The sequence below is a fragment of the Dermacentor variabilis genome, chromosome 1 (assembly GCF_050947875.1).
Source record: "Dermacentor variabilis isolate Ectoservices chromosome 1, ASM5094787v1, whole genome shotgun sequence".
In the NCBI taxonomy this organism is placed as follows: domain Eukaryota; kingdom Metazoa; phylum Arthropoda; class Arachnida; order Ixodida; family Ixodidae; genus Dermacentor; species Dermacentor variabilis.
The window spans coordinates 31,326,794-31,349,439 of record NC_134568.1 but is presented as its reverse complement, the minus strand read 5'-3'; the positions used below and the strand labels follow the sequence as shown (position 1 = coordinate 31,349,439).

At 51.0% G+C, this 22,646-nt stretch overlaps 1 protein-coding gene across 1 annotated transcript in view; it reads right to left on the bottom strand.

The window, feature by feature from the left end:
• Fatp1 (Fatty acid transport protein 1) overlaps positions 1 to 21,833 on the bottom strand; it is a 120,754-nt gene extending 98,921 nt beyond the window's left edge. Inside the window, exon 1 of the mRNA XM_075686255.1 lies at positions 21,514 to 21,833. Within this exon, the coding sequence (XP_075542370.1) occupies positions 21,514 to 21,674 (161 nt within the window). The 5' untranslated portion in view covers positions 21,675 to 21,833. The remainder of the gene's footprint in view (positions 1 to 21,513) is intronic.
• Between the last annotated feature and the right edge of the window lie 813 nt (positions 21,834 to 22,646).

Below are 22,646 nucleotides of genomic sequence, written 5' to 3'. Positions count from 1 at the left end.
ACGCGGCCGCTCTCGACGGCCCACCAGCGCGTTCTAATGTTGAGCTACCGCTGCGTGAATCTTCAGCGTGGCTGCAGCCGATGGTGGAGTCACAATTCAATATCATGTGATTCGAGCAGCACATACCAAGGAGTATTTGGTCGACAACGTCAAAGCCTACATTCACAATGCGAACAATTGCACGATAATCTACTGCAGTAGTAATGATCTCTGCCGTCGGGGTAAGTCTATTTCACAGTCGTCACCATAACGCGCGCACAAGAAAAAAAAAGGGGGGGGGAGAAAACCCTTAGATAAGAGGGGACAAGCTGTCCTCCTGCCTGATCTCAAGCGGTTTGTTTGGACTGTTGATTAGGGGACGCAAGCGGTTAGCGCACCCAAGGAGCCTACGTCTCCTTAGGTCTCGCTGCGACCCAAGCGGCTTGCATCCCCTAAACGGGAGTTCTCGAACAAGAAATCAATGCCTGCGAAGACACTGCGACGCAACGGGCCTTCCCACTTCCGGCGGCAACGACGGAAGCCCTGTGACGTTCCCCAACCAAACACACAGCGCACGCGAATGGCTCTCACTGCGAGAGACCACAGCCGCCGCAAATAAGCCGCATTCCGTATTCGGACCTCACGGGGGGGCCACCCGAACGAGGCCACGCGCACGGGAGCTGGCGGCGCGGCTCTCAGACGTACACAGCAACGTCGTCCTTGACTGCAGAGCGAGCCCACGCGTCGCAAGGTCGCTGTCTCTCTCCGGCGACCACACGACCGCGCCAGAGGTTATTCATTGGCGCCGGCGAAAACAAACACTGTTCGAGAGTCACCCGGGGCGTACGTGCGCCTTCAGCTCGTCGCCAGAACGAAAAAGAAAAAAAACTGAAAAGGCGAAGCTGCTAGAGCATCAGGGGCCGCGCTAACTTCCTCGAACCACGGCCGAAGAAGACGTCGCCCGATGAGGCCGGGCCGAGCGTACAATCGAAGACGCGTCCTGGACGAAGAGCGCGCAGCTGTTCAAATAGAAAAACTCCTCGGGAAGGAGCCGCGACAAGTGCGTCGGGCCCGAGCACGGATACAACTTGTCGCACTGGCGGAGAGTTCTCGGTGCTTTATCCGAACGGCGTTGGGAGCGCACAACGTGCACACAGCGCCGCGCGAAGTGCGCAGAGCTTCGTGCGTCTGTCGCACCTCCTCTGCTGCGCTTCGTGTTATCGAGCGCTCCCCGTTCAACCGTGGCTTCAAGTGGGCAACTGCGCAAATGCCCGGTGCCAAGATGCTAATGCACTTTGCCGTTGTTTCCCAGTTGCCCCCGTGAACGAACGTGGCACAACAGGCACTGAGAAGAAACGCATTGCTTTTCAGATGACAGCGACTCTCTCGGCGACTTTGCAGTAGCTCATTTCGCCCGCTTCGGGAAATCGCCTGCATAAACTTGTTCGAAGCAAGTATCCCTCTTGCATTCTATCACTACGAGAAGACTTCCAACGGGATGCCTTTTTTTTTTTCGTAAAACTTGATGCAACATTAGTAAAATCGTAAACGAGCCCAAATTCGTTAACATTGGGGAAAATCCGGGAAAGTTGCCAGGTGTGTCAGTGTGTTGACAGCGAGTTTATACCTAATTTTCCTCCCCGCATGCGACAGACCTGTAGAAAGCAGCTACGCTGACAATCTTTGGCCACAGAGGAATAGAGCGCTGATATTCGAACAACCAATCTTAGTTGTTACAATTCTCCACTCTACTCTATTAACCACCGTTCAGGCGTCAGCGGATACGCTGGACAGTAGCGGTGCGGTCAGCAAGAACTTGATTCCCATTTTTATTTTATAAAATATCAGACTACTAACACTTCTTCCGTTATTCCATACGAGATATGGAGGCGACGGGTTTTCTCCCACCTCAACCAGTTTGAGAGGAAAGATCGTCAGGAGGGTGTGGGGGCACCACTTTGGACTGCCCGAAAGGCGAGGCTGCAGCGAAGTTCACTCGACGGTTCTGCGCTGAACAATCAGCGGTGCGTGTCTTTAACCCACGGCGACAACCGTGCATGGGCAACAAATAAGCTTAAGCAGCGGACTCAAAAACACAAAGCCTCACTATGAGCCGAAACAGCTAAGTGTACCGCCACCCATTCCTCTTCGAATTCAGAATAAGCAACCACGACCCTAATTCTGGCTAAAGCCACGCTTTTAAGGTTCCTTCCCATAGAAAACAGTAAAACGGGTTTCTTGCACTACGATTCGGGCGAAGGCAAGCGGGTACAACAAGGCTGGTCTTTCTGAACTCTATTGTACTTTCTCTCAAGAGTAGGAAAGAAAAAATAGGGGGGGAAGGAAAAAAAAACGCGCCTAATTTATTTTCTCTCCTTTCTTTCCGAGGACCGCGCCATCGCACGCTCGTGACTGCGGCGGGAATCACCCGAGACTTCATTGTCGAAAGTCCGCTTCCCCCTTTCTTTTTATCTTATCCTCTTTTTACCGGCGTTAACACAAGGCGTCATTGTAGTAGCCGCGTCTGAGGAGAACAGGCGCAGCCACGGTGCAGGAACCAACCCCAAGTTTTCGCATACAATGTTGGAACCGAGCGTGGAGAGGCGCAAAAAAAAAAAAAAGAAAAGAAAAAACGCCTTCGAGAGCCGTGAATGACATGAATATATATTACACCCGACGGCGGCGGCACCTTCGGCCCTGACCCACACAGCGAACGTGTTTAAGCACCTCGAAATTATTTTCCTTCTTTCGCGGAAGCTGCCCGTGCACGAGAGTTCGCGAGGTACGCTGTGGACGACGGCTCCGGTCCCACCACGGGACAGGCGCGCGCTAGTCGCCCGGCGTATGCAGAAAAAAAAAAAAAAAAAGAAAAGAAAGGACCTCGTATGCAGAAAAAAAAAAAAAGAACCTCAAGTCCTCCATCACTGGACGAAACCGCGAATAAAAAATGGAGGCAGGTACGAACGACCCCCCCCCCCCGCCCCCCTCCCTGCAAACGTCCCCATCCTCGAGCGCGTACTGTTTGGATCTGACCTGCTGGTACGATCTGTTGGGAACTCGGCGCTGACGCCCGTGGTTGTACCTGGGTCGCAAGCCCCAAGGGTAGCGTTGGCCTGGCGGCCTGGGGTACAACTGGAAGCATCCGAAGGTCCCGGCAAAGCATGAGTCGACTGGTAACAACGAAACAACTTGTTTATTTTAACATCGCAAAGAGTTGGCGGTCAGGTTTGACCGAAGTAGAGAGACGGGAGAGCACTTTACTCAGCAGAAGAAATCGGAGCCCTCCTTTTGGCGTCCGGGGGCAGCTGTTTTTATACTCTCGCAGTTGAGGGCAAGAAGGAACCCCTCAAAAGACGAGCACGTGAATGTACAATGGGCTAATGGTGACGCACACTGTCGTAGCGATGCCGTAGCACCATGTCGAGCACGATCTCGTAGCACCCTGTCGTGGCGCTGCCGGTCGGACACAATGACTGTAATGAGAAGATGGTCCCTGCTTTGGCATCGCCTGTTTCGGGCATAATGACTGGAACGAGATCCCTGCTTTGGCATCGCCTGTTTCGGGCCCAATAACTGGAATGAGATCCCTGCTTTGGCATCGCCTGTTTCGGGCACAATGACTGGAACGAGATCCCTGCTTTGGCATCGCCTGTTTCGGGCCCAATAACTGGAATGAGATCCCTAGGCGGTCGCATCGCCGCAGTCGCGCCTGGAAACACCTGGCGATGAGTGTTGCGGCGACGACGATCGGGCCAAAATGTCTGCCGCCCCGCCGCAGTCGCGCCGGCAAAACCACGTGTCGCAGGCGAATCGCAACAGACCGCCCCGCCGGGGGAAGGAGATCCCGATGGACAGGGGACTGCATCCGCTGTCCGGAGGGATGTCGCTCGATGATGCTCATAACCGAAGTCGGGCGTCTTTCGACGTTTCTTGAGCGCAGCGCACAGAGAAGGCCTCGTTCTCTCGTTCAGGTTCGCACGGGACACTGCAAAGTGACTTCGGGAGAGTTCACATTTTTGTTCTCGTTCCCGGCAAGCGTTAGAACTACGCTGAAACTCAACCGCTCAGTCAGCAAGCACGGCACAACCCTCACTAAGCCCTGCCAGGCTCTTTCCCCTTGTTATACCACTGCCTAGTTCCTTACAGTAGTCTAGCATCACTCAGAACGCGTCCACAAATTGAAAAATTGCACTAGAAAGCATATCATCACTTTGAAACACTAAACAAAAGCAATATGTTAAAAAAAATCCTGCCTCAGGAAGAAAAACATCAGTAACAAACAATTTTGAGGCTGATTCCTACGTTAGGGGCTTCGACTTAAGCCATCGGCGTTACCGTTGAGACTCCCCTTTTTGTAACGCACCTCAAAGGAATATTGTTGTAAAGCGAGGCTCCAGCGCAGGAGGCGGCCATTTTTGGGAGAGATGGTCTGCAGCCATTGGAGAGGGCAGTGATCCGTCTCAATGATAAACCTCGAGCCGGCTAGATAGCATGACAATTTCTGAACGGCCCACACGAGACATGCACACTCTTTCTCGGTGGCGCTATACGCCTGCTCACGACTGGTCAGCTTACGACTAGCATACAGGACGGGGTGTTCTACTTCTCCATTTTCCCGTTGGCACAGTACAACGCCCATGCCTCGCTCACTAGCATCGCACTGAACAATGAACTCTTTTGTATAGTCTGGCGATCGTAGCACAGGCTGGCTTGTTAGGGCACTCTTTAGGGCGCTAAAAGCTCTTTCCTTGGTCTCGTCCCAGACGACTGTTTGAGGCTCTGTCTTTCTTAGAGCATCCGTCAGGGGAGCCGCGATATCAGAGTACCTAGGGATGTACCTCTGATAGTAGCCGGCGACACCCAAGAACGACCGAATATCGGTCTTTGTGCGCGGTTGCGGAAAGTCTCGCACAGCGGCCACTTTTATTTCAGAGGGGCGGCGACGACCCTGACCAATCACGTGACCGAGGTAGACAACCTCGGCCTGTGCTAACTGGCACTTAGGAGCCTTGACTGTCAAGCCTGCTTCGCGCAGGCGGGTTAGCACTGCCCGCAAGTGTGCCATATGCTCAGACCAGGATGCGGAGAATATCGCTACGTCGTCTAGATACGGTAAAGCGAATTCTTGCTGTCCCCGCAACACTTTATCCATGAGACTTGAAAAACAGTATGGCGCGTTCTTCAAACCAAAACTCAACACTTTAGGACGGAATGTTCCCATTGGTGAAATGAACGCCGCATACCTACTAGCCTCTTCTGTAAGTGGAACCTGCCAATAACCCCTGACAAGATCTAGGGTGGAAATAAACTGAGCGCTACTAACTTTCTCAAGGCGCTCCTCGATGTTAGGGATCGGATAAATTTGATCCTTAGTGATGGAATTAAGCCTGCGGTAGTCGACGCAAGGACGAGGTTCCTTGCCCGGTACCTCAACTAAAATCAAAGGGGAGGTATAATCACTCTCACCTGCCTCAATAACACCGAGCTGTAGCATTTTCTTTACCTCAGCCTCCATAATATCGCTCTGGCGGGGTGACACCCGATACGCCTTGGATCGTACTGGCTCTGGGGAGGTAAGTTCTATATCATGAGTAAGTACAGAAGTCCTACCAGGCCTCTCAGAGAACAGACCTTGAAACTCTTGTAATAGCTGGTGTAGTTCGGTTTTCTGCTCAGGCGACAGCGGTGCTTTACTGATAAGGTCACTAATGACTTGACCGGTGTCTTCCCTGTTCGTCACTGAGCCTAGTCCCGGAAGCTCGACCGGAAGCTCTTCAGGAACGTTTACCATCATGCACACCACTGCTTCCCTTTGTCTATAAGGTTTGAGCAGATTACAGTGGTAAACTTGCTGTGCTTTCCGCTTTCCTGGCAGACTTACCACGTAGTTAACGTCCGACAGTTTCTGAACAATTCGTGCTGGGCCCTCCCACTGCACGTCTAGTTTGTTGTTTAGCGATGTGCGCAATATCATGACCTCATCGCCAACCTCAAAACGACGGGCCCTGGCTGTCCGATCATAATAAACCTTGGCCCTCTGCTGGGCCTTTGTCATTGCTTCACCTGACAACTCCTGTGCCCTTCTTAAGCGTTCGAGGAGCTTAAGCACGTACTCCACCACGACTGGGTCGTCGCCCCTACCTTCCCATGATTCTCGAAGCATGCGAAGCGGAGATCGAAGCGAGCGACCGTACACCAGTTCAGCTGGCGAAAACCCCGTAGCCGCATGCGGCGCGGTCCTTAAAGCAAACATCACCCCAGGCAGACACAGCTCCCAGTCAGTTCGATGTTCAAAACACAACGCTCTCAACACGCGCTTCATGACGGAGTGGAGCTTCTCAACGGAATTCGACTGTGGGTGGTACACTGAGCTGTGTAGCAGCTTTACCCCACACCTTTCGAGAAAAGTTGTCGTCAAAGCGCTAGTAAACACTGTGCCCTGATCTGATTGAATTTCTGCAGGAAAACCAACTCGCGCAAATATGGACAGTAGTGCATTGACTATCTCAACTGAGCTGAGTTCTTTAAGCGGCACTGCTTCAGGGAACTTTGTCGCTGGGCAGATCACAGTCAAAATGTGTCTGTACCCCGTGGCTGTTACCGGCAGAGGTCCCACTGTATCAATAACGAGCCGTCTAAAAGGCTCCGTTATGATAGGTACCAATTTCAACGGCGCCCTTGATTTGTCCCCTGGTTTGCCCACCCGCTGACAAGTGTCACATGTCCTCACGAAATGGTCTGCGTCCCGAAAACACCCTGGCCAATAGTACTCTTGCAAGAGACGGTCCTTAGTTTTCTTAACTCCTAGGTGTCCGGACCACGAACCCCCGTGTGACAAGCGCAACAGATCCTGACGATAGCATTGAGGCACGACCAGCTGATCGAACTCCACTCCTCTTCGGTCTAGATACTTCCGGTACAGGACTCCACCCCTTTCCACAAAACGCGCAGTTTTCCTGGCGATACCTTCTTTGACATTGCAGCGCACGTTTTCCAGGCTGCCATCCTTTTTTTGCTCGGCTATCAAAGCCGACCGGCTGACTTTTAGCAACCTATCAAGTCCGTCTGACGTAGGCGCGATGAGCAAATCAGTAGATAGCTCTTCTAACTTTCCCGCATCGGGATTTTCCTCTCCAGTATCTGGCGCCTTTAACGTTACAGACTCAAGTTTATTCAGTTCGGGCGTGCTCTGAATATCAGCTTGCTGCGCCTCTGACCCTTTTTCGTTGTTTGATAATGTCGGCCCCGCAACTACCGCCTTTGCAGCGAGCTCCCGAACCTTCGATCTGGTTAAGGCCTGAACACTAGCTTCACCAAACAAAAGCCCCTTCTCGCGCAGGAGGTGATCGGACCTGTTTGAAAATAGGTACGGGTACTGGGGTGGCAGCATAGATGACACTGCCGCCTCCGTCTCAAGCGCTCCGAAAGGTCCTTCAATAAGCACCTTTGCTACCGGCAGACACACGCTATGAGCTTCCACGGCTTGCTTGATCCATGCGCACTCGCCCGTGAACATATGGGGTTCTACGTAAGATGGGTGAACTACATCCATCGTAGCTGCGGAATCGCGAAGCACTCGGCACTCTTTCCCGTTCACGAGGAGGTCTCGCATGTAAGGCTCGAGAAGCTTCATGTTCTCGTCCGTGCTGCCTATTGAAAAAAACACAACTTTTGGTGTTGTTTCCGGACACTGCGCCGAAAAGTGACCCGGCTTCTGGCACGTATAACAAACGCCCGCTCGCCTCATCTCGAACCGCTTTCTGCGTTCGGCTTCGGCTGCCGTCTCTTTACGTTTGGTCGGATTGCTTTCACTCGCATCCTCACTACGCGTGTCCCCCTTAAATCTCATGGGCGTGAACCTTGGCCTCTCAGACTTGGAGCCAAATTCACCCTTTTGACCGTCCTTAGCTCCGCGAGCTCGACGCGTCACAAACTCCTCGGCTAGCTCAGCGGCTCTAGCCACCGTACTCACGTCTGGCCTATCCAAGACCCAGTATCGCACGTTCTCCGGTAACCGACTATAAAACTGCTCTAGCCCGAAGCACTGCAGAACTTTATCGTGGTCACCAAACGCTTTCTCTTCTTTGAGCCACTCCTGCATGTTCGACATAAGCCTATACGCAAACTCTGTATATGACTCACTTTTGCCTTTCTCATTTTCCCGAAACTTCCGACGGAACGCCTCCGCAGACAGCCGGTACTTTTTTAGCAGACTCGATTTTACTTTGTCGAAATCCTCTGCTTCCTCTCTATCCAAGCGAGCGACTACGTCGGCCGCCTCGCCGGGTAACAAAGTGAGCAAGCGCTGTGGCCACGTTTCCCGAGAGAACCCCTGCTTCTCGCACGTTCGCTCAAAGTTAACCAGGAACAAACCAATGTCCTCTCCAAGCTTAAACGGCCGCATTAGGTCAGTCATTTTGAACAATACGCGTTCTCCTGCACCGTGTGCCTGACTTCCATTACGAGCGCGTTCCATCTCTATCTCGAGACGCTTCATTTCCAAAGCGTGTTGATGGTCACGCTCTTCTTTTTCTTTCTCTTTTTGTTCTTTAAGTTCGCGCTCCTGTCTTTTTGCAGTCTCCCTCTCTTCAATAGTCTCAAGGCATTCCGACAGCTCGTCATCCTCAGCCTCTAACTCAAGAATAGCCTTTATCAGTTCTGGTTTTCTGAGTTTGTCTGAGACATCCAGACCCAACTCTCTTGCAAGCTCCAACAATTTCGGTTTGCGCAACGACTTCAAATCCATGGCTGCTCTGAATGCTGCTTTCTCTACTGCCTATTATTGTCTTGCCGCAACTAACCCGGCAGCAACGACAACCACAATTACCAGCTCTGTTTCTAACACTAACAAAAGCCTGGCAAAGCTCAGAAGAAGAAAGTCCCGCACTCACCAAACCTCGCAGGCAGGAATTCCGCGCAGTCGTTCCGCTGCAGGCAACCAGTCGTCACACAGGGCTCGTTGCACTGCTCCCGGATCGTCGTTGAGCTGCTCTGCATACAGTCAACTGCATCTCTTCGCTGCTGGCCTCCGTTGTCGCGATCTCACCGCTGGCAGACAGTTGTTTGAAGTCGGAGGCGATCTCACCGCTGCCAACCAGATGTTTGGATCGGACTGCTGGTACGATCTGTTGGGAACTCGGCGCTGACGCCCGTGGTTGTACCTGGGTCGCAAGCCCCAAGGGTAGCGTTGGCCTGGCGGCCTGGGGTACAACTGGAAGCATCCGAAGGTCCCGGCAAAGCATGAGTCGACTGGTAACAACGAAACAACTTGTTTATTTTAACATCGCAAAGAGTTGGCGGTCAGGTTTGACCGTAGTAGAGAGACGGGAGAGCACTTTACTCAGCAGAAGAAATCGGAGCCCTCCTTTTGGCGTCCGGGGGCAGCTGTTTTTATACTCTCGCAGTTGAGGGCAAGAAGGAACCCCTCAAAAGACGAGCACGTGAATGTACAATGGGCTAATGGTGACGCACACTGTCGTAGCGATGCCGTAGCACCATGTCGAGCACGATCTCGTAGCACCCTGTCGTGGCGCTGCCGGTCGGACACAATGACTGTAATGAGAAGATGGTCCCTGCTTTGGCATCGCCTGTTTCGGGCATAATGACTGGAACGAGATCCCTGCTTTGGCATCGCCTGTTTCGGGCCCAATAACTGGAATGAGATCCCTGCTTTGGCATCGCCTGTTTCGGGCACAATGACTGGAACGAGATCCCTGCTTTGGCATCGCCTGTTTCGGGCCCAATAACTGGAATGAGATCCCTAGGCGGTCGCATCGCCGCAGTCGCGCCTGGAAACACCTGGCGATGAGTGTTGCGGCGACGACGATCGGGCCAAAATGTCTGCCGCCCCGCCGCAGTCGCGCCGGCAAAACCACGTGTCGCAGGCGAATCGCAACAGTACCCAAGTCCAAAGGTTGGTCGCATGTTTTTGTTCATTTTTATACCGCACATCACGGGCCTGGAAATTATGTCCACAGCTTTTCAATGATTCGAACAAAGTTTTATTGCATATATTCCCGTGCATTGGGGGCACATTAAAGATCCTCGGGTGGTCAAAATTAATCCGGAAGTCCCCGACTACGGCGTACGTGCCTCCATAATGAAACCGTGGTTCTGGCATGTAAAAACCCAAGAATTCAACGGTGCGAGCTTGCTTCTATCGCACAGAAGACCGAAGTTTCCAATTCAGTACTGGCGGATATTAAGTATACACGCGTATGAAGAAAAAAAGAAAGGTCTTTATGGAATAAACAGTTCATTACATCGAGAAGTCAAAGTAAGGCGATCTCCCTTTGTCCCGTAAAGCGCATAAAATGACGTCAACGACAAATCACCGATTATATCGGCATTAAAAAAATTTAAATGCTTGGTACAGGTCTTCAGATATTTCCGCAACCCCTTTCTTTCTATCACATTCCGACCATGCGGCAGTTCATGTCGTTACGTGTTCGTACGTACGTGTTCCGTTTTTTTTTTTTTTCGGTCATCCACGCTGACACAATTTTAGAAGCTAAGATGCCACCCTTCCTGCGTCTAATGATACATCGGGCGACGACTGGAGAGAATCGGCTATGCGCCCCCCCCCCCCATTCCCACTCGCCCTCTGCGCATTAGTAAAGCAACCGTGAAACAAGTAAACACGAGCGAAGCACGAACCGAATGCATCGGCATAAGCAATCGCGCTCACTGCACAACACGGGGTTCGGACTTCGGCGGCCTTGGTGCGCCACGAGGCAGCAGCGTACGACACGGCTGAAGCTCGCGTATACTACATATGTGACGCCCGCGGCTGAAAGGACGAACCATCGCCACGGCCGGCGATTGGCACAGGCTAACGGTGCCAGGTCCAGATCTCCAGCACGGAGAGCATCTCCAGCAGAGCATCGCAGGCGTAATGCGCAAGGTGTGGGTTCGGCTCCCATCGGCCGACAAGCTGTCATTTTCCTCCACTTTCACGTCCGTTTTTCTTATTATTTCTACACCTAAACCGATAACAACAGTTAACCACCCCTACGTTTTCATTGTATGTTGCCTTCGTGTAGTCGTAACGAAAAAAGAAAGAAAAGAAGCGGTTACTCGGTTTCTCTTTATTTTCTTTCCGCGCGTTCACTGCAACTCGAATGAAACGTAAAGCGTAGGCGCGGGCCATTTACAATGACATGCCTCGAACGGAGCAGGCGCCGCAAGGGTAATTCATGAAGGTTACATCGCAGCCCTGAATTGAACACGCACTCGTCCTCAGCGCTCTTTCGTGCCGTTAAAGGGTGCTATGAAGGCTCGACTATTACTGGAAAAGTGCCGACATTTCTTTTTTCCCCTGCCTCGCGGATTTCTTTTTGTCTTTTTTTTTCAGCCAGGAAACGTGCACCAACACCCTTTGCTGCAACCACAAGACGCCCACGAAGGACCAATGTAAAAAGTCAGGCCAGGGAGGGCAGCGAGAGAGGGAGAGAAAACGAAACAAACCAACGATGTCTTTCGTGGATCAGCAGGCAACAACATAATCAGGAAAGTACGTATAAAGGTCACAGCGGCGAGCGCCAAGGGTAGACGCACGCGACGGGTCCGCAAAATGTATACGCTTGTATAGTTTTTTTTCTTTTTTTTTTTTTTTTACATTCCATCCCAAAGGGGGGGCCCCGCTCCGGGGCATCGTGCGAAGGATGGCAACCTGGCGGAGAAAGATGATCGTTGCGTATCCAACAACCGGCCTTCACCAAGCGTGGCCCCCACCCCCCATCTCCCTTCGACGACCACACGCTCGCGATCGACGTAACGCGGCAAAGGCTGAAAGAGGAAACCGCGCCGCGTGCCCACGCGCGGCGGCGCTAATAAGGATGCTTCGCTGCAAGGCCCGTGATGTAATGCTGCTAGGGACCGACAAGTACCGCGACCAAACGAGCGTCCTCCGCCAGCCAGCCAACACATCGTGCACACACAAGCGGACACACGCTCAAAGATCGGTGGCACGCCAAAAACCCTCTGCCACAGTACGGTGCGCGAACGCAGTTATGAGCGCAGTATACGTGAAATGGTGCTGACAATGATTACCGAGCAATTGAACACGTGGTCGCTTGATCGGGTTTACGCGCCCCAAATCAACGTGTGGTCCTATAAGAGACGTAGTTGGGAAGGGATCCGGATTAATTTTTGAACACACCTGGGTTTCTTGAACGCGCATCTTAACAATACGAGCGTTTTTTCTTTTTCCTTCTTTGCATTCATTTTTAAGTTCGACGGTCGCTGTAGCCATTGCCTAATCACGGCAAGTTGCCATTCACCCAAGAGAAAAACGCTAGGCACGTCTAATCGTACGGCGTCGGTCCGACATACTCGCGTACTGTTGGAGTAAATGCGCGCCTCGCTCATTTGCGTGGCGTAGCGGCAAGTTTACGGAAGCGCCGACGGGCACGAGGGAGACCAGTTCTGGTTACGCGTTAACTTAGCGCGCTCGAAATAGCGACGCTTACGCCGCGAGTTGAAGGCTGTGGTCGTTCAATCATCTGCGTGCACACCCAAGACGTGTATAACCTAATTATCAATGAAAAAAACGCGACGCAGTTTTCTTTCCCCGCCTCCAGTGACGTGGCCATCCGAGGCTGCGCCGCGTGAACTAAGGGGCGCCTTAAATGCGAGGCCTGGGACGCGAACTGGTGCGAGACCAAACCGGGGCCCTAAATATATTTTTCATTTCTCTTCTCTTTATTTATTTTTTTCGCCGCCTTGCTCCACCCGCGCCACAGCCGACAAACGAGGTTCTCTGTTGTTTTCTAATCAGCGCGCGCAGGAAGGAAAATGAAAGCGGGCCAACACTTTCCGATAGAAAGAGAGAGAAACGTAACTGAGATGAATGTAACAGTGCGCGGGGCGTTGAGACTTACAACGCAAAGAGAGAGAGAGAGAAGGGGGATGACAAGAATAAATTTGGGTGGCAGGAGACAGCTGTACATGTTCAATTCAACGCCTTGTTACTCGCAAGTGATACTGGTTACGAGTGACAGCAACGAAAATTTGCGGGAGAAAGAAATTGTGCACGCGTAGTTAATATACTGGATTTTAATCCCAGTTATGTGCAGTTGTGGCACCTCCTACCGAAGAGTACGCTGTATGACAGTGTCCGTAAATACACCCCCTATCCGACCTTGCCAAAGTCGAACGCAGACGGGCGCTTATCTTCAGCTTGTCCCGAAATCCCGCGCCACACCGACGTTGCAATAAAGGCGTGTAACGCAGAACATACGCGCCCAGGTGTTGCGCGTGCCACCCGCGTCACAGATATGCCGCGTACTCTATCGCGCTCAGCGTGACCGAAGCGACGGTAGCAGCGCCATATATCGCCATGTAACAACCACGAGAACGATAACAGCGTCGGGACGCCTTGAGCTGTGGCGTCGCGCATGCGTTGATCGTCGTTCGCGGGCGTGTACTTTTAGCCAGTCGCTATAGTGTATCTCTACGAAAATAGCTACATCCTATCTTTGTAACATCTCCTATCTTGTCTCCCTGTCTTTTTGCTTCCCTACCTCCACCATCCGGCTGCTGACCGCCGTTCAGATAACAGACAGCGCTAGACCGTTACAGTGCGGTGTGCAGAAATGTCCCTTCTGTCCCTTCATTTCCTTTATTATTTAGTAAGAAATTGTTTTCTGCGGCTACAAGTTCAAGCCGCAGCGCACCCATCGCAGGTCATATACCGAGCGTGACAGCCAGCGCAGCTTCTGAGAAGCAAAAGTAAGGCAGTGCACACTTCTTCGCTTCCGTGGCGCCGTGCGCGGCGATAATCGCGCACATTGATTAATCGCTGATCGTTCGCGGTCGTCCCCTTCAGATCGTATGGTCGTCGTCCTAAAGCCAGAGTGACGTCCCGGATGCGGGGTAGCGTATGGGAGGCATTCCCAGAGCTCGGCAAGAGGTGCGGCGCAAGTCGACGCCGGCGAGCAAGCGCACGCACACCACTAGGCCGCGCGCAACCGGAAGAAGTTAACGCAGGCGCGCGCGCAACGGTTTTGCAGCGAGAAGCGCACCAAAAAACACGCGACGGTGTACTACCTACGCACCACGGCGTGCGCAAGGTAGCGTGACTGACAGCCCACGGGCGATGAGAACGAGCGGTGAGGGAAAGGAAAAGACGACCGTCGTCTGGGGGGGGGGGGGGGGGGGCATTTCGCGCGCGCTGGGCCCTTCGCGATTCTTTTCCGTTTATTCTTCCTGGAAACAAAAAGAAAGAAAACGGGGCGCACTTAAGTATGCACATATTTTTTTTCCTTTCCTCCTCCGTAGCTGCATTCACGATTGCCGCTGATCCAGGGGCAAGAGAAGCGTGCCAAAAGATAGATAAATAAACAGAATGGTGCCCCCCCCCCATTCTTCAAATAAGGGCAGCTTAGCGTGGATGGATATAGCGACCGAGAGCTACATATACCGCGCCGCAAGAGCGACCCCATGGCAGGCAGGCCTTACGATGTGTGAACACTTTGCACGCACGCACGCACGCACGCACACACGCACACACACACACACACACACACACACACACACACACACACACACACACACACACACACACACACACACACACACACACACACACACACACACACACACACACACACACACACACACACACACACACACACACACACAGTCGCCGCTTTGAAGGAAAAGCGAAAAAAATTGCGCGGAGAGTCCATAAAACGCGTGTTTGCAGTCATTCAGCGGCCAGTGAACCACGGCTTTGGTCTTAACCCTTTCGGCGGCGGAAAAAAAAGGAGAAAGCAAAAGAAAAAAAAATAAGAACACCGTGCCGCCGTGAGCCTAAGATGATGCGCTGCAGCACGCTCGGCATTGCTTCGCCAGGTCGGAATCGGACACTGTCGCGTCGAGGTACCACTTAAGGCTCACTCACACTAGACCGACCCGACACCGATTTCGGTCTGCCGACAGTCGGCGACAGCGCTTTTTACCTTCGTGTCGGCGCCTCTGTCACATTGTACCGATGCCGACAATCTGCCGACAGTCGGCGGAATGCTCGGCGATTGTGTTCACACCAAAGTTCGTGTTCCCCTCCACGATTGCAGAAATGACAGCGAGATGTGCAATATTCGTTAAAAACACCCGCCGTGGTTGCTCAGTGGCTATGGTGTTGGGCTGCTGAGCACGAGGTCGCGGGATCGAATCCCGGCCACGGCGGCCGCATTTCGATGGGGGCTAAATACCTGGGGTATGATGCCTGGCGTGTTAATATCGAAGGCCGGGGGGCTAAATGCGAAAACACCCGTGTGCTTAGATTTAGGCGCACGTTAAAGAACCCCAGGTGGTCAAAATTTCCGGAGTCCTCCACTACGGCGTGCCTCATAATCAGAAAGTGGTTTTGGCACGTAAAACCCCAAATATTATTATTATTAATATTCGTTAACTGCGCTTGCGCCCCCCGGACTTGGAGAAGCCGGTGAACCAGGCCAGGGAAGCAGCAAAGGGCAATGGCTAAGTGGACTGAGGACGTCACCTGCCTTGGGTGAAGAAAGAGCTTTCTCATTGATTCAGATTATTATACGTTTGTTCTCTCTCTGTCTCTACCCCACTCTCTTCCTCGCACCACGCAATGAAAAATTGCTCGCACGCATGTTACTTCTCCATTTGCTCGAATTTTGTGCCAATGCGCTTACGCATCGCCACCCCCCCTCCCCCTCGCCACAGGCGACGGCTCTCCGAAGACCTCTTCGCACACCTTCCACATATGCGCTTGCTGTGATGCCAGTGTGAGAGTGTGCAACAAGTACGTCATAGTGTTCGGATACCACCTTTTTCATGCGTCCAAGGCACCCCTGTGTTTCAAAATGTAGGGTTTAACATCCTGAAACTGCCCAGTGGGTTACGACTCACGAGGGACGCCGTGGTGGAGGGCTCCGGGTTTATTTTGACCAGCTGGGGTTCTTTTATTGTCCACCGAAATACAAGTACACGAGCTGCCGCAGGGTACCTACAAGTAGAATAGGCCCAAGCGCACTCCCGGCCTGGTGCTCGGCCACTGCGGCACCTCAACACTTGGAAAGGGGAAGTTTCTCCCTAACCCGGCGCAGTTCCTTGACAGAAATCCCCAACGAACGATGCGGCTCCTGCCGCTTGACGACAGCAGCAGCAGGACAGCCGGTGCCACCAGCGCGTCAGAACGTTCGACTAGGCGCAATGGCGTGAGAAACGGGCTCGGGTTCCAACGGATTTCACACAGGCCCAGCCGGGAACGCCACCGTCACGATAGCCAACAGGCTACCGAAACACGCGCTGCAATGCGATCTCGATAGAGCGCCGGTCTGCGATTCGCATTGTTCTCAGTGACCGACAATGAACGAACAGAAAGTAAGGGCGACAGCTTGGGACCAGCGCGCGACACACCGCCATTATCAGCGACTGCAGGAACGTTGGAAATACGATGGGTGTAGTGGCTGCAGAGTACGCTTACGAAACGAGATAGGGCGACCACCATTGCTGGGCATGCAAGGGGCACATTACGCGGAACAATGAGTGCCGAACGAGCGAAAAAAGAAAGCAATAACGGCGGGTGCCGAGTTGCAGTCAGCTAACACTACTTGAGAAGAAACCCTGCCGTAGCTTAGTGCCGTCCACGCACAGTAGAGCCGCGAAGTGACGGCTTGAATAAATGATTGGTGATTGGTGGATCAGCCTATCCACTTTCTCCAGATGGGCACACGCCTTGTTGATATGTCGGTTTATTTATTTATTTGCACGGACGAACGCTAACCTTTTCTCGGACAACACGAAATGTATTTGCACGGGACGTCGACTAGACGTGCAGAGGTTGTACCGAGCACGCGTCTTTCGGATGGGAAAGTTGGATGCTTGAAGAAATTTGCACATATTCGCAAGTTCGCAGAAAGGATAAAATAATGTTACACCGAGGACACTTCCAGGGTACGACAGCTCCACCTTTGCCACTAACCTCAACGAGCACAAGGAATTCTACGCGATATAACTTATTCTGTCACGCGCAATAAAAATATGCGCAAGCTTTATTATGAGGAGAAAAATAACAGCTTGAAATGTTACATGTCGCCAGTTGAAACTTTCTTTTTAACCTTCAATGACATGAATATAGATGCAGTCGCTGACTCAGGTTTACTCGGCTATATTTTACGTCTCACGACGTAAAATACAGCCAAGTAAACCTGAGTCAGCGACTTGCGAGAGAGGGAAATGATGCGTTTGTCTTGTTGCCAGCTTGCGTGTGCATCAACGCAACTTTACTTTTGAAAGAGCGGTCACAGGGTTACAGCGAACCATGTCCTGAAGATAGGTGATCGCGTGAAACTCTTTCGGCGCACCGCACGGCCGGTGGTCACTACTGTCGCCCACATTTACCGGGGGCACTGCAACGCCAGCCAGCGTACGGCCAAAGCATGGCGAAATGACGAACACCAGAGGTGAAACTACTAACGATCTGGCGTCACTTTAGCACTGCGGCGCGATCGATTTCGCCCGCAAGACTAGACACGACACACTTACGGTGAGCAGTGTTCGTGAGGAGTAGCCTGAAGAAGGGGGGGAAAAAAAACGAAACACCGAAGCGGTTGCCGCAAGAATTTTTTTTCTTTTAACAGACTCGTTAAAAAAAATGCCATGGCATGAAGATAACGTAATTCTGTCACATAAGCTGTAGTACTTGAAGAGGCGGGCGCAACTTGTACGACAAACGGCAGTGTGACGCTATCTATTTAACAAAGTATCACTAATATAATTCTAATTATTCTCTTTAGGTACAAGTTCGATTTGAAGATGTGGAATAATGAATTCTTAACCAGATAGCACGAATACCGCGCTTAGCATCGGTTTCGAGAGGTACGTCCTCTAAATACTGTGGCAACATGCGCTGCCCACCATGTCAACCGGAACATCAATGAATTTCGCCACAGTATTCAGAGGACGTGTTTCTACATTAAATTATGGGGTCCTGCGTGTCAAAGCCACGACCTGATCATGAGGCACGCCATAGTGGCGGACGCAGGATCGATTTTACAACGACTGACATTCGTTCGTAACGTCATTTGTTTGCTGTGCCACGAGAAAACGTAATGACATTCCTTCAAAACGACACTTTCAACTGCACGAGTTCACGATCGCATTCGATTTCGGACCGAATGTGTAGTCTCGACGTCAGGGCACGTTCTATAAAGTATCGCCAATGGCCCTCTTTGTAATAATTCTCTTTGTAATTAAGTTTTCTTTTAGTTGGTTTTACTACGTAAGTGCCAGTTTATTAACGTACTCATCACAATTTCTTTTTTGGCGAAAACCTACTCTTACTTGAGCGGCTGGACGCGGGTGTCAGCCATGTTTGTTTAGTCCCGGCAGTTCGGTCGTTCCCCGCGTTCGCAGAGCTAAAACGTTGCGCGCCGTGGATAGAAGCACACAGAGTTTGTATACAATTTCTAGATGCAACTAAGGCGCTGGTGTCTACGGGAGCTGCAAGCGGGGTACTTCAGCCGGCATGGGAATGATGGGCAGTAGGTGGATTTGCCTAAACTTCGTCCTTCTGGCTTTAAGATGGCTTCGCGACTTTGCAAAGCGATCATATTTTAAAAGAAATTACTACGTTATAAATACTTCAGTACGCATTATTAAAATTGTCCGACGGCAATATTCGAACACGGAACCTCTATAGCACACCAGGCCGATATTGAAACCATTACGGCGCGAACGCATGGACAAGCGGAACCGCAGCAATTAGCAGCGATTATACGCGCTTGCAGAATCTTGTTAGCCTCTATAATAAAGAAGTATAAATTGCTACGAAAGTTAGGACAATATAGGCCTAGACGAAGCGTAATAAACGAATCCAGGAGAACGTCTGAAGCCCCAAGCACAAAGATCATGTGATCCATGTACTACCATGTACCATGTGGTCCATGTACTTCGCATTATTCCTATGGTGCCTGAACGATCGCAGCGCCGCAGTTCCCTCTGGTAATTATTGTAGGAAACTCTATCGAATCAGAAACGTACGTTTTGATAAAAGTACAGCAAAGGCCATTTAAGAGACCTAATGTTTTTCGTTTGGCTTGGCTAAGCGTGATTTGACTTGTGCAGCTGTGAGAAATGGTCGAAAAAGGCTAAACCTATACTATTAACAAGTGTTATTTGAAATATATACACGTATTAAATGCAAGTTTTTGTTGGCTTTTTTTTTTTTTTACCCAAGGTCATGGTCATCATTTTCAAATGATTGTTGTCGCCGTGTGACGGCACGCAGGGAAAATTACATTAAGTTCACTTAATGCCATTCGATGGCAATGACATTAGAGTTGCCCAGTGACAGGGGTATAAATCTAACTACACTCCATTCTTGCAGTCCTCCCCGTCGAAATTATCAGGTCATGTTTATCGAAACCGGTGCTAAGACCGGTATTTGCTCGAATCGCGCAATTCGTACATGTACATAAAGAGAATTATCACACAGATAATTAATGAAAATTGTTAATTAGTTAACATCACAATGAGAGTTGTCGTACAAGTGGTCGCGGGTTCAACTCCCCGTCACGGCGGCCGCATTTTGATGGTGACGTAATGGAGAAGAAAAAAAGAACGCTCGTGTACCGTGCATTGGATGCACGTTAACAGAAAAAAAAAAAGAAACAGGCGGCCAAAATTAATTCGGAGACCCGCAGTACGGCGTGCCTCGGAATCCGATCGTGGTTTTGGCACGTAAAAACCCAGAATTTAATTTTTTAAATCTAAAGGTACACTATGCTGCATTTTTTGTGCCATTTTCTGGCTTCATGACCAAGCCACGGATATCTTGCAGTGTCACTCGTGAGTGTGCAGTAAGATCTTGCACGGTTTACACGCACATGAATCTGGTGCTAACTAAACACGACGAAGCGGGTACGAACTCCGGACGCGACGGCCTAAGTTATGGAAACGGAATACAATCATACGCGTAACAAACCCTCAGTGAACGCGTTAAGATTCTAAATATATATATATATAGCCGTTCACTGCACCGTCCCTCATAACCTGGGTGCAACATGCAACATTGGGACGTTAAGAAGCCCACCAATGAACCTGCACCCCCTGCAGGAATTTAACCTTAGAAAACGTCTGATGATCGCGATCGGAACAGTTCACTCAAAAGAGACTTCTCAACCAAACTTTTGACGTTACCGTCGCAACTTACAACTAAGAACGACGCCCTAGAAGCAGGAGCAACCGTAAACCCCCATCTGCTCCCGCACAAAACACGCTGCGGACGACACTGCACAGAGAGCCATGCGGAGCGTAATCCCCCAGACGCTGTTCGCAGGACCAGAATTTTCTCCAGGCCCTGTCATCACAAGCGGGCTCTGCGAATCGCGAGTTGTTCGTTTCAAACTGATATTCGTAGGCACCCGCGATAGCCGGCCATCGTTGTCAGATTGGGGGGAGAGCAGGCAACGACGAGAACTAGTGTTTGTGGACTCCTCGGCCGATTTCTCGCGAGAGAATTTACGGGGGGCAGTTGGATATCTTCTATTACAATCGCCCGGATCACAAGTACAGTGAGCCGAGGATGTAGGTCAGCCAAATGTATTTTACTGTCCTTTGATAGTAAACACTGCATACAGTGCGGTCGCGAGTCACCTGCAGGAACGTGTAGCCTTCAAGCTAGACTTCGCGCCATCGTTTTTTTTCACGGCGAGTGCAAGCACACAAACACGGGCGACCTTCGGGGCACATACTCTGTACGCGGAGGACAGTTCGCCGCTTTTGTTGCGTTTCGCATTAAACCTACCGCTTGAAAACAAACTTCTCGACAAAACGAAATTCTTGACATTGTTTCGGACGCGTGCCGCTACACCAAGGGACAGAAAAAGATAAAATAACAAAATAATATAAAAACCGGCGTGCGGCAAAACACGCTGACAGTGATAGTGTAAACGACAGCGGATAAACGCGGTGAACTTCATGATGCTAATGATTTCGCATCAACGACCTGAATAGAAGCTGAGGAACCCATCAGGTTCGTACATCAGTAACTTGCACACATCGGTCCTCGAGATTAAATTACGGCAAATAAATGTTATCCTGACCGGTACATTTTTACGAGCGGTGCTTCACGCACGTAATCATAACTGTCGCAGCACAGAACATATCATAGCAGTCGCTGAGAGTTCGATGGGTCAGCAGAAAAACATACGATGAACGCTGTGACAGGTGCAATAAAATACAGCGGCCTGCAGCTGCAGAGTTCATTCAGACGTGTCCGCGCACAACACCGCCGCAGTGTGATCTGCGGAAAGCCGAGTTGGGGCTGCTGTTCGGTATTTCCCTGTAGGAAGCATCGCAGCAGGTGACAAAAACAGCAGGTGACGTTTGTAAAACAATAAGCGAACTGCTGGTCGGAATCAAGCGAACAGTGCTCTCAGCTCGGTGGACGGCAACCGGCCGTCCACCGTAGCGTAAGCCACCGCTCGGCGTGAATTCCCAGCATGAGTAAAGAGACTAAACTTCGGGAAGGGTAGAAAATGTGGCATGTGTACTCACGTCAAGTCCCGGTGTGCCGTGTAGAAGACTATCCGGAGGAATCTCCATCCCCCTGTGATAACGTAGAGGAAGAAAGTGATGAATCCAGCCATCCAGACAGAGCACAGTGAGCCGAGCGAGAGCACGCTAAATGTTCCCAAGAGCCCGGCCTGCTTGAGCATACTACGAACCGCCCGACTCTGATGTGCGAGGGAGCAGGCTCGCCACTAAATGTAACCCGGTCGTCACAGTTTCCTGGGACACATTGGATGCGTTTTTCCTCCTTCATCGCAGGGGAGAAACACGGCCACCTCACATCACGTGGCGCAGTTGCCGATGGTAGCGCCCCTCCCTACGCCTGCGACATCTGGAGGCTTTCCGCATTGCTCCAGTGGTGGCGCCACCATTGGGAGCAGTAAGACTGTTTTTGATTGCGCCGGAGAGATGGCGCGACCGGCGCAGCGCTTATTTTGAACGTGTTAAGTGGCGAAACGCTATTGTAATCGTAGACGAAGCAATAAAACGAACCCGCTGAGCGGTTGCTTCGCAGGTACCGCATTATTGTCATCGTCAGAAAGTTACTTAGCAAGACTGAGAGTTGCCAGTGACTCAGAGCTCAGAATCCCCAACAACAGCCGTGCCACTTCATTTTTAGTTTGATATATAAACAAACATACATACAAGGAGGTTCGAGGGCATACAGCTTAAAGGGGACCTCCTATCAGAAAATGTATATAATACAGAAAATATGCAACACAAAAGAAACAGTAATGTATATATTGTATAGGTTAAAGCAAGGCAGGAAATATATAGCGCTACAGAAGCAGCAGTGTAATTGGTATAAAGCGTAACCAAATTACTTACAAGCTTTAAAAAGATAAAGTACACAATTTACAAGAAAAAAAAAGACGTAATGCACTTGACACTAGAAGGAATAATTTGGAGTATGCTGGAACAGTTAGCTATAATAAAAGATTATGCGGATCCCACGCACTGTGGGAATCGACGTAAGCGAAAGTTTTGGTGCTATTTACTTTGATTGACGATAATTAGCGGTGATGGTGAAAGCGATTTTTTTTTATTTCGTTAGCGTTTAGTGCAACACGAGAGTGGTAAGTTGATGGTAAATGTGACGCGGGTGTCACACGGTGCAC